At 45.5% G+C, this 12496-nt stretch overlaps 1 protein-coding gene across 1 annotated transcript; it reads left to right on the top strand.

The window, feature by feature from the left end:
* Window positions 1-8936: 8936 nt before the first annotated feature.
* LOC134790369 (uncharacterized) lies at window positions 8937-9476 on the top strand. Its single transcript, XM_063761138.1, has one exon. The coding sequence runs from the start codon at window positions 8937-8939 to the stop codon at window positions 9474-9476; it is 540 nt and encodes a 179-aa protein (XP_063617208.1).
* The last annotated feature ends 3020 nt before the right edge of the window (window positions 9477-12496 follow it).

The raw sequence follows: 12496 nt of genomic DNA, 5'->3' as shown, positions 1-12496 counted from the left end.
CTCGAAGCTCTTGGCCGTCCGCGGCCGTCGTCAAACTCAAAAGTGGTTACGTTTTCTCATTGGTAGTCTGACTCTTTCGCACTCATGGGATGTTCATATATGTGATGGCTTCCCTTTCGCACACTTAAGCTATATGTCAAGCGCGAGCGCGGATTCTAGGTCTATGGACGAAATTGTTGTGTGTCTGTCTTTCAAACGGATGTCTTGTTTGCCTGGTTGGCAAGAAATGTGTTAAGTATACTTTCCTAAAATTTGGTTTGTTAGTAAAAACTATAGCCACGTCGAAATCGAAATTTCATTAACTATCGCTCTAATATGAAAGGGCAGAAGAGAAAGGAGAGGCAAATAAAGAAAATTATTTTTTTTGTTCTTCGCGGTACTCTCAAGGATTGAGACAGAATGAACGGCGACATCTCCTGAGCAGTATAATATATTTTAGCTGCAACACGCGTCAGGTAAGTACCTAATATATTGTGAGTTGCAGTCGCCCTAAGTAAATACTATTTTCCCCCGGTGTTAGAATTTTGTTTCGGGCACCGTTTTCGCGGTTTCGGAAACGCATTTACCGCATACTACTAGCGACATCTGTTGCCCCGCGTTGGGTTCTTTTATTGTCCCGCTCAAGTCCTGCTGCTTTGTGCCTGGAGATCGACATAGTAGCGACAACATAGACCTATTATTTTTCAGACAAGCGGCCCGCAACAGCACCCTCCGCGGCCGGGCCCTCGAGCGCCGCCGACGACACCGAGCCGCAGCCGCGGCGGGGACCCGACACCGACCTGCAACACTCCGACCCAATAGAGACGTACATGTGCGACACCTGTGCACAATTATTTAGGAAAAAACATTCTTTAATTCGCCATATCAAAGCACATCTGCGAGCAAATCCAAAAATGTTACGAATACACTCCACCAAAAAGGTATTCTTTTGTGAAATATGTCACAAACAGTTCTTTCAATTGGGCCACTTCAACCGCCACATACGAACACACACGGCCACCAAACCGCACGCTTGTAACATCTGTAAAAAAGAGTTTATGAGAATGGACTGTTTAGAATTACACAAACGCATCCACACTGGACATAAACCATACTCGTGCAAGTTCTGTGAGAAGAAGTTCACGCAGTCACATAACTTAACGAGACATATCAGAATACACACTGGCGAGAAGCCGTACGTCTGCGATATATGCTCGAAGAGGTGTTCGCAATCAGGCGACTTGAAGATTCATTTAAACAGATTCACGAGATTGATGAGAAGTATTCGTGCGATTTGTGTAACAAAAGGTTTAAGTGGAAATCAACTTTGAACAAACATAGACGGGACCACGTCAGGAAGAACGCTCGGGACAAATCGAAAAATACTTAACTTGTTTCTTACTGGGCGCGTGATACCTACATGCCGACAGTGGCTGCTGCTGGTGACCCCTCTCATGTCGCGGACGTTCGAGGTCGCCGATGTTAGAATGCCATTCTTGGTTTGTATTTGTATGACATACTAGTGAGCTTCTTTGAATTATTGTAAGTTGCCTCGAACTTGACGTCATTAATAGTCAAACAAACGTCTGAATGAATTGTGTATAAATTCGTCATGATTGATGCTTATTATATTATATTAAGGTAAATATTGAAAAAAAACCCCAGATAAAACGTAATTTACGATTTTTTAATTAATGGTTAAATTATTTTATTAAGTCATGCAAATGTTTTGGCTGTTTTATTATTCTTCTTATTTATATATCCATATTAAAATATAATCAAATAAAAATTCGGTAATCTAAGATTTCAGTAGGTATCAAGAGGGGTTACTGACTTTAAGTGTCCTTATTTTTTAATGAAATATTTAGTAACCAAATATATTGTTTTCAACTGACAGTGTTGTACTTACCTAATCGTGAACATTTGATATTAAATTATATTGTAATATTCCAATTGTTTTCTTTTCCTATTGCTACGAACGAAACTTTGCTAATTGCAAGGTCCAAGCCACGCCCAACTACTCATAATCCACGGACGACTGACTTGATCAGGCTCTCTAGTTGTATGCACAAAGATCCGTTGACAATTTTTAACTACATGAGATTGGAGAAGTACAGATCTAGTGCATCATTGTTTTCCATCGTATTTTTACCGAAAGGTACGAACGTTTCTTGCTATTTCAGTCAGGCTCGGTACCAAAAGTACTGAGGTTGACTAAAGTAGCATGGCAAATATGAACGTTTCCGAAAACATACGATGGAAAACAATTATGCACTACATCTGTATCAACACAATTTTCCGATCGATCGTCATTTTAATTCAAATTAAAACAAATGATAAGCTGGATGACCGGGTGGACCAACTAAACTGTCAAATGTAAATCAGGGATCAACATCAACCATACCAGCTACGTTCCATTATAGCGAGATGATTTATGGGATTACACAAATATTAAAGCATAACGAATATTGTATACATTACCAATGGTTACAAATAGGCAGTACTGACATCTGTGGAGGAGTAGAAAAACTAAAACGCTGTTAGCGATATGTCGTAGGGTCGTAACATAAATTCATATGATATGAAACTAAAAAATAACCGCCGAAAAAAAACTAAAAGGAAATAAAAAACCCGGCACTAACACGAAACGAGTCGACCAACAAAAACAATAGCACACTGAAAAGAAAAAAATAATTATTTTGTCTTCAATAACGCAAGTGAATACCTATGAACTCGATTCAGTATGAGTCGGTGCAGGTGCTTCACTAAGGTGCTCAAGTTTGTTTGAGGCTGGTACCGACTCCAAAAATAACAGATTGTAAATATATAAATACGCAGATTTGTGTGATTGATTTCAGAAGTATGTATATACATAGTTCATAGGTATTCACTTGCGTTATTGAAGACAAAATAATTATTTTTTTCTTTTCAGTGTGCTATTGTTTTTGTTGGTCGTTTCGTGTTAGTGCCGGGTTTTTTATTTCCTTTTAGTTTTTTTTCGGCGGTTATTTTTTTTGTTAAAAAGTTTTTATTTTATAATTTTCTGTGGCTATAATTTATACAAATTATTGCATGCTTAAAATAGCTATCTACCTTGCTTTAGCTATTAACTGTTATATTAATAATCCTACTTTAACTATTATGTTCTGTAATATAAATAAATTACCCCTATTTTCCCACCCTTAGGGTAGGATTTTTTTCCAAATTTTTATTATTATTACGACTACTCTGTAAAAGGTTATGCGTGGTCATACGTTACAATCGGTGAGTGAAAAAATCAATCAGCCCCTATTTTTCTACCCTTAAGGTTGGATTTTTTTTTTCCAAATTTATATGGGACCAACTTCGGGGTATACCCTTTCCAATAAAAAAATAATTATCAAAATCGAACACCTCTGTAAAAAGTTATGCGTGGTCATAAAAAAAAAATATACGCGTCGACTTGAGAACCTCCTCCGTTTTTTTTTTCGTCGGTTGAAAAGACCGTATGAACTATGAATGACAATACTATAAAGGAACCAAATATTTAATGGCTACAAATATAATGACCACCAAAAAATACTTTGGTACCCTAAATAAAAAAATCATGCTTACCAAAAAAAATAACTGAACACCAAAAACATAAGGCCTAAAAATACAAAAGTACCACCACTTTAATTACGACTGCACTTCAAATTGTATTCAAATACCAAATATATTGAATGATCACCAAAAATCATTAATGATCACCAAATCTTGAAGACCAAATTAATGCGATATTTTCACCTAAATAAACCACTATGATTACCAAAAAATGTATACATATTACCAAATAAAGTAAACTGATGCCAAAATTACTAGCCCCTCCCGCTCAACCCCCCGTAGCCCGCACCGCATACCTACCTAACCTAATCTACTTTTCTAGTAGCATTTCGTTATGCTACTAGAAAAGTAAGTTAAACTGCTATTAGTTAAGTGGGTTAGGTTAGCACTGCGACCCTTACAGAAATGAAATGGTACTAGAAAAGTAGGTTTGGTTAAGTTTCAACTGCTACCCATACAGATACGAAACGCTACTAGAAAAGTGGGTTAGGTTAGGTTTGAACTGCGACCCTTACAGAAAAGAAATGCTACTAAAAAAGTGGGTTAGGTTAGGTTTGAACTGCGACCCATACAGAAACGAAATGCTACTAGAAAAGTGGGTTAGGTTAGGTTTGAACTGCGACCCTTGCAGAAAAGAAATGCTACTAGAAAAGTGGGTTAGGTTAGGTTTGAACTGAGACCCTTACAGAAACAAAATGCTACTAGAAAAGTGGGTTAGGTTAGGTTAGAACTGCGACTGTTACAGAAATAAAATGCGACTAGAAAAAGTTGACGAAGTGGATTAATTAATTTAATAGGATAACGATATATTAAATGTTTGCACATTTTTAATTAAAATGTAGTTACAATTTTTGTGATCATTTACTATTTTTGCGTTTACAATGATTATTTTGGAGCCATTTGCTTTAATAGGATAGCAAGATTTAAAAATTTGGTTATCATTTTACATTAAAATGGAGTTATAATTTTGGTGGTCATTTACTATTTTTGGGTTTACAATGATTATTTTGGTGTCATTTTCTTTAATAGGATAGCAAGATGTAAAAATTTGGTTATCATTTCACATTAAAATGGGGTTTGAAATTTGGTAATCATTGACTATTTTTGGGTTGATAATGATTAGTTTGGTGTCATTTCCTTTAAAAGGATAGTAAAATGTAATAAAATTGGTAATCATTTCACATTAAAATGGTGTTATAATTTTGGTGATCATTCATGATTTTAGGGTGGTAAAATAGATTTTTTTGGTATTAAATTTTACTAAATCTGGTGATCAGTTAAATAGCAGCCATATTTAATCAAGGCAGACTGCCAAAAATACGAAGCCACAAACAACATGCAACCGTAAATTACATACTTACCAACAAAAATCGAAATTGGTAATCATAAATGGCTGTAGTAATTAGCTCGTAATTAGCTAATATGTGGATTTCTTAACCAAAATTTGTCTTGGTCTTGCAGGCCAATTAAACATGATTTAAATATAGATGGATATACCATGGTCTAATAAAACATGGTCTTCCATTCCCAGAGTGACACGCGATTACGTCACAATAACATTGCCACTTTATTTCAACATAACATGTTACATGGGTACATTATACCTATGGTTAATAAGTATTTCTTTATAATTTTATAATTTTCATTTATATGTATTTTAGCTTAAATTTTACAATAACACGTCATTTTTAGGGTTCCGTACCCAAAGGGTAAAACGGGACCCTATTACTAAGACTTCGCTGTCCGTCCGTCCGTCCGTCCGTCCGTCCGTCTGTCACCAGGCTGTATCTCACGAACCGTGATAGCTAGACAGTTGAAATTTTCACAGATGATGTATTTCTGTTGCCGCTATAACAACAAATACTAAAAACAGAATAAAATAAAGATTTAAATGGGGCTCCCATACAACAAACGTGATTTTTGACCAAAGTTAAGCAACGTCGGGAGTGGTCAGTACTTGGATGGGTGACCGTTTTTTTTTTGCTTTTTTTTCGTTTTTTTTTTGCATTATGGTACGGAACCCTTTTTGCGCGAGTCCGACTCGCACTTGCCCGGTTTTTAATTACTCGTTAGCAATATCTTCCGATTCACGAAAGAAATTTCAGACTTTCGGGTAATTCTGTTTATACTACTGGCAACACAGGATAGCGCTGTGGACATTTGACGATTCGGATCTAGATAACTTCATGCCCTGACCGTCATCCTTGTCGAACGCGTGTTAATTGTTATTTCCTTCTCGCTCAGTGTCAGCAGTTGCAGTGTTTTCCAAACTTTTCACGTCGTAAGCTTGGTAATTAATGTGTAACTGTGAATTAGTTTTTTAAACGTTTGTCTTGTATAGATAAATAAAGTTTAATTTAATACATTAGATTTGTTTTATTTTACTATGTTTCTACATAAATAACTTAAAATTAATGCCGTTAAAATAATTTTCACCGTTGGTTAAAATTCTCCCACATTTCAAAGTTTGAGAACCTGTAAACAGCATGATGACGTAGGCGCGTGTCAGTTAGGTCATACGCGAATCTCGGAATGGAGTACCAGGCGGAGTATATTATTATACCATGGGATATACTAAATAATGAATAGACTTTTTTTTTTTTTTTTTTGCACTGGTAGCGGCGAGTACATTAAAAATGCTATTCAGAATCGCCTCAAAGAGACTCATTAAACCTACGTCGTGTACAATTTGAATTTAAAAGTACCCGGTGTTACCGGTAGATGTCACTAGTCAATAAAAAAAAGCTTAAGATAAATGGCGCTGTTAAAATTTTCTTCAGGATCATGTGGTGATTTCGCAATTACAGTGGCTAGGTAAGGTTCGGAGTTAGGTTAGGTTTTGAGTTAGGTTGGGGCGCTAGGTCGGGTAACCTCCACGAGGGTCTGGGCCATTCCAATTTCTGTTAATCCTTGCGGATTTGCAGTCAAGGGAATGGTTTATGGCTGGTGCGCCCTGGGGGCAACGGTAAGTGATCTCCTGCGTGGGATTGCTTACCGGTGCTGCCAATAACCCGACACCCGGGGTTTAGCCCGGGGGGGGGAGGGTGTTCTTGGAGTGTCTCTGTGATCTCCTAGGCTATACCGGACAGGGCTACCCATACCGGGTAGGCGAAGAGTGAGCGACACTATCAAGAGCAGGACGGGTTTGCCCGCTTTCAGTGTAGAAACCGGGTGGACAGGCTCCGGCCACCGTCCCAAACTCGTTATCCCAAATGATAAGGTGTTGTTGTCATGTCTAGCAGCCTTTGATGGGACCGAGGGCCTTGCCTTGGTCGGCCGGGTCAAGAGGAGATAACCTCAATAAAAAACCACAATCCCTCGCATGGCGGTTCACCGTGCGGGGGTGCTCTCTTTAGAGCGGCTGGGGTGTGCATCAGCCATTAGTGGCCAACCTGTGACACCGCCCGACCTCACAGAGTATATAGGGCCACAGCTTGGGTACGGGGATCTCTGCCCCTGTGGAAATTTAGTCTCCCCTACTCGTGGGAATTGAATGGATAATCTAAATAAAAACAACACAAAAACAACAAATCTTGAAGATATGGTGGGTGCTTCTGGCGCCGAAAATGAGAGGGACGGCGTCGTTTTAGAACTTAACACGACGCCAGCACAGCTACGGCTGCGGGGCTGCCGAGTGTCGCTACGTCCAGATGAAGCGATGGACTTAAATGCAAATAGCAGGGATCGGAGCCCATACGAAAAAGGAGAGGGATCAGGGACCAAATCAAATATGGCTGACAGTCAGAGGGAAATCAGGACTGAACGGTCAGAGAGGATGCGCCGACTGTCTGATGCGACGGACTCCGACGACCTTCCAGAAGTTATCTTTATAGATAAGGCTGGCGAGAAATCGGGGGAAAAACAGCTGGCCCAAAAACGGTACCATACTGGATCGGATGAGGATACGTGGCTGGGGACCTTGCCAAAAGTCAATACAGCACGTAGAGGCGGGAAAAACGGAAAGGGCAAGACTCGCGGAGCGTGCACGGGTATTTCCAAGGCCAAGCCCCTTGGGGCATACGTGGGAATCGCCAAGACCAAAACTTTGTTGAAAAGAAGGCTCGAAATGGATACTACTGGAAAAGATACCGGAAATGCGTCCCAATCTCGCGGACCAGCCTCCTGCTGGATGAAGGACCAAACATCCGAACAGGTCATATCTGATGAGGAGCTGGAAATGGAGTACAGCCTGGTGCCGGAAGGCCCTCAGTCTCCGGCTGCTGACGGAGACGAGGCGGATGTGGCCCGCAAGGCAGCCAAGAGGGTGCTGGCAGAAATCAGCAAATGTATGAATTTAAAAGGTACAATCCGCGGCCGCATTAACAAGGCGTGCCGCGAGATAGTAACGGCCATGGATAACATGGACTCAAGAGAGGAAAATGAAGAGGTCCATGTCCTTCGGGCGAATAACAAAAGACTGAAGGAAGAGCTAGCTCATGCCACGACTGAGATGAAAGCGCTTAGAAAGGCCTTCTCCGAACGGAATAAGAAGGATACTCCAGCAGACAGTGCAAGGCCTAACCAGATTCTGGGGTCGGTAACGGATGCCTTGTCTGGGTTTAGGGAGGAGCTAGAGGCGAGTCTATTCAAGTCGATTGGGGATATGGTTAATGCCCGCTTAGACGACATAAAGAGCCGCCTCCCTCCGGCGCCGATCGTCCGCCCGCCACTGGCGGCGGACCGAAGAAAGGCATCTGAGGCTGCCGATGCGACGGTTTCTCCAACAGCCCCCGTGGTTGATTTGCCGGATGATCCCTGGACCCCGTTGCCTGCCCCTGCCCCTGTTCCTGCCGCAAGGCCCAGGAAAACGGCAGATAAATCTGTAGCATCGTCGGGGTCAACGCTAATGCCCCCTGCCAGAGCTGCACCAGGGACCAAATTGCCGCGGAAGAAACAAGCGGCTACCAAGCAGGTAGTACCCCGGGTGGCACCTCCCCTTCCTGCGGAAAGGTCGACAAAACCCACCCCCGCTCCCCGAGCGAAGAGGGTCCCTCAGACGGTGCCGCCCCCATCACCGACGACTGCTGCTCCGACGTGGACGGAAGTAGTAGGCCGTAAGGCAAAGAGGAAAGCTAAAAAACCAACAGCTGCAGCAGGCCAACCGGCTGTTAAACCAAAGCCGAAGCCACGTAAACTGGTGGCTCCATCAACGGCGGGCATAGTAGTGGCTCTCAAACCAGAATCTGAGGCTACATATGCGGGAATCCTAACCAAGGTGACGACCTCGTTTGGTCTAGCCGAGGTGGGGATAGACCACGTCAAAGTTAGAAAAACGGCCGATGGGGCGCGTATCATCGAGGTTTCTGGTACCGACAATGGCAGGCAAATTGGAGGGCCTTATTGGCGACGACGCAAGGGTGTACCGGCCAACTAAAATGGCTGGCTTGAGGATATCAGGACTCATGGAATCTGCAACCACGGAGGCAGTAGCCGAGGCAATAACAGCGAAGGGTGGTTGTAGACTTGACGAAGTGAAGGTCGGTGCAATCCGTACCGGATTGAATGGGGCAGGATCGACCCTCATTAAATGCCCGGTGACAGCCGCCAAAAAGATAGTAGAGGGAGGGCGTTTGCTTGTGGGGTGGTCGAGTGCACAAGTACAGATCCTAGATCCAGCACCGTTCCGCTGTTATAAGTGCATGGGGACGGGACACACTCGCGCTACTTGCCCCTCACAAATAGACAGAGGCAACACGTGCTTCCTGTGCAGCAAGCCGGGACATAAGGCGTCCGGCTGTACCGAGGCGCCATTCTGCGCGGTATGTCATCAGGCCAAAAAACCAGCCGGACACTACATGGGAGGCCAAGCGTGCTGCCCCCCACCGACTAAGGGTAGACAAGACCCCATCCGGCCCCAGGGGCCTGATCAGAGATCCGCCCATGGGGCTGACGAGGGACAAGACATGGATGTGTAATGTTGCCACGTCCTTACGAACTCCTACAGACCAACTTGAACAACTGCGCCCGTGCCCAAGACCTGCTTATGCAGGTAATAGCAGAGTGGGGCATTGGCGCGGCTGTGGCAGCGGAACCATATTGTGTTCCTCCTCAGCCCAACTGGGTAGGAGCAACTGATCGGAAAGTGGCCATAATGGTACCGGCTATCGGGGACTATCCTCCCCTGATCGCCGTTCATAAAGGTCCAGGAATTGCGGCAGCCAAATGGGGAAATATTATAATAATCGGCACTTATTTTTCTCCCAATAGGCCACTATGGCAATTCGAGGGTTACTTAGACGATCTGGGGGGGCTGATAAGGAGGTTAGCGCCAACCCCGGTACTCGTAATGGGAGATCTCAATGCTAAAAGCGCAGCCTGGGGTTCCCCTGTTACAGACGTGAGGGGCGAAACCCTTAGGGATTGGGTGCTAGCGATGGGGCTTGTGGTTTCAAACCAAGGTCACGCTTACACATGTGTGCGACACCAGGGAGGGTCCATTGTGGACGTCACTCTTGCAACCCCTGTTATCGCCAATCGAATTGAGGACTGGCGTGTACTAGAGAATGTGGAGACCCTCTCCGATCACGTCTACATCAGGATGAGGATTTCTCCATCTCCAGCGGCTCCACCACAGGGTCTACCGCATACAGCGGGTAGGCGTCGTCCCAATGGCCGCTTCCCTAGGTGGTCCTTGGCTAGCCTAGATAAAGAGATGATTGAGGAGGCTGCATTGATACAGGCTTGGTGCGCTCCCCCGCCAGTAGACCTCGGGGTTGAAGAACGGGCAGCCTGCTTCCGTACCTCGCTCACCACGGTGTGCGATGCTGGCATGTCGAGGGCAAAGAAACCAACTGGCAAAAAACAGGTCTACTGGTGGTCGGAGGAAATTGCGGCCCTCAGAGTAACCGCCAATGCTGCACGCCGTAAATTCATAAGGTGCAGGCGCCGACAACACACAGCGGCAGAGGAAGAGATACTCCGGGAGGCCCTAGTAGCTGCAAAAGGGGCATTGAGAACGGCCATAGCCAAACGGAAGGATGAGGCCCGAGAGGAATTCCTGAAAACCTTAGACAGGGACCCATGGGGGCGACCCTATAAAATTGTGAGGAACAAAATGAAACATGCTCCACCCATGGATTCCTTAGAGCCGGAACTACTAAGAAGAGTTGTTGAGGGCCTCTTCCCGGTAGCACCGGACTTTACGCCTCCCGTCATGGCTCTCCCAGTGGAACAACCGGAGGGCCTCCCGGATGTCCCTTTAATCTCGGACGTGGAAATCATGGGAGCAGTGTTCAGAATGAGAGCCGGCAAAAAGGCTCCTGGGCCGGATGGTGTGTCAGGGAGAGTCCTCTCCCTGGCATTGAAACACCTCGGAGTCCGACTTCGCGGGCTATTCGATGACTGCCTCAAAGAGGGAATTTTCCCTCGTTGCTGGAAGGAGGGTAGGCTGTGCCTGCTGCGAAAGGAGGGTCGTCCAGCTGACTCTCCTTCGGGATACCGCCCCATCGTCCTCCTAGATGAAACTGGAAAGATGTTGGAGCGCATCATAGCAAAGCGTATCACTAAGCATCTGGAGGACACGGGCCCAAACATTAGTGAACGGCAATTTGGGTTCCGCGAGGGGCGGTCTACAATAGACGCAGTAGGCACGTTGAAGAAATTCAGCGATCTGGCAGCAGAGAAAAAGGAGGGAGCAATAGCAGTGTCTCTAGACATTGCCAATGCATTTGGCTCTCTCCCTTACGGAGTTATAAAAGAGGCGCTCCGGTACCACGGCGTCCCTCTCTATCTAAGGACGATCGTGGAGCACTACCTTACTGATAGGGTAGTGCTCTATGAATCGGGAGGCGACCGCTTTGAAAGACGGATGGAATGTGGTGTTCCACAGGGGTCGGTTCTGGGGCCCCTGCTCTGGAACATCGGATTCGACTGGGCAATACGAGGAGAGCAGCTTCCCCGCATGGTCACCATTTGTTATGCCGATGACACAATGGTGGCCGTGAGGGGAAAGCAGTTCCAGGAAACCTTGAGGAGAGCCGCTGTCGCAACCGAAATCACGGTGGGACGCATCAACCTCCTAGGGCTTGCTGTGTCCCTCAATAAAACTGACGCCGTGGTCTTCAAAAGAAGAGGCTGGAAACTGCGGCCCAACGATGTGATCCCAGTAGGGGGTGAGGCGGTTCCCCTGAGGGCCCACATCAAATACTTGGGCCTAGTCTTGGATAGCAAGTGGGAGTTCGAGGAACATTTTGCCAACCTGGTTCCTCGGCTCGTTGGTGCCGCCTCGGCGCTGAGCCGTCTATTACCCAATGTAGGAGGCCCCCAAGCTCCATGCCGACGCCTATATGCGAACGTCGTTCGCAGCATGGCACTATACGGGGCACCTATATGGGCCGGGAGGCTTAACAGCAAAACTAGGGCCCTCCTCCGAAGGCCGCAGAGAGTGATTGCGCAACGCATCATAAGAGGGTACAAGACAATAGGGCACGCAGCCGCTTGCGCCCTCGCCGGCACCATACCGTGGGAGCTTGACGCCCGACTCCTGGCCGAGAGGTACAACCAGCGGACGGAGTTACGCATCGCCGATGAGCGTCTGGCTCCCAGGGAGTTGGAGGCTCGGCTAGATGCGGAAAAGAAGAGAGCGAGGGATCGTTGGAAAAGCCAGCTGGAGGACGAGCCCTATGGTACGTATACCATAGCGGCGCTCCTCACATCTTTTGACAGCTGGCTAGAGCGAAAAAGTGGTACTCTTACGTATAGACAAGTGCAGGTAATGACTGGACACGGCTGCTTCGGTCATTACCTGTACACAATAAGGAGGGAACCTTCGCCGGTTTGTCACCATTGCGGGTACGATGATGACACTGCTTATCACACGATGGTGGAATGCCCAACCTGGGCTCCTGAGAGATGGGAGCTGGAAATGGCCCTGAACGTGGATGATCTCTCGCTGCACAATATAGTAGCAAGAATCCTAGTCAGCGAGAGATCCTGG

Source organism: Cydia splendana, chromosome 5 (assembly GCF_910591565.1).
Source record: "Cydia splendana chromosome 5, ilCydSple1.2, whole genome shotgun sequence".
Classification (NCBI taxonomy): Eukaryota; Metazoa; Arthropoda; class Insecta; order Lepidoptera; family Tortricidae; genus Cydia; species Cydia splendana.
The sequence above is the reverse complement of the archived record's forward strand: the minus strand, read 5'-3'. Positions and strand labels throughout refer to the sequence as shown.

Coding starts and splice junctions, on each gene's coding strand:
- LOC134790369 (XM_063761138.1), top strand. CDS start 8,937: ATGGCTGGCTTGAGGATATCAGGACTCATGGAATCTGCAACCACGGAG.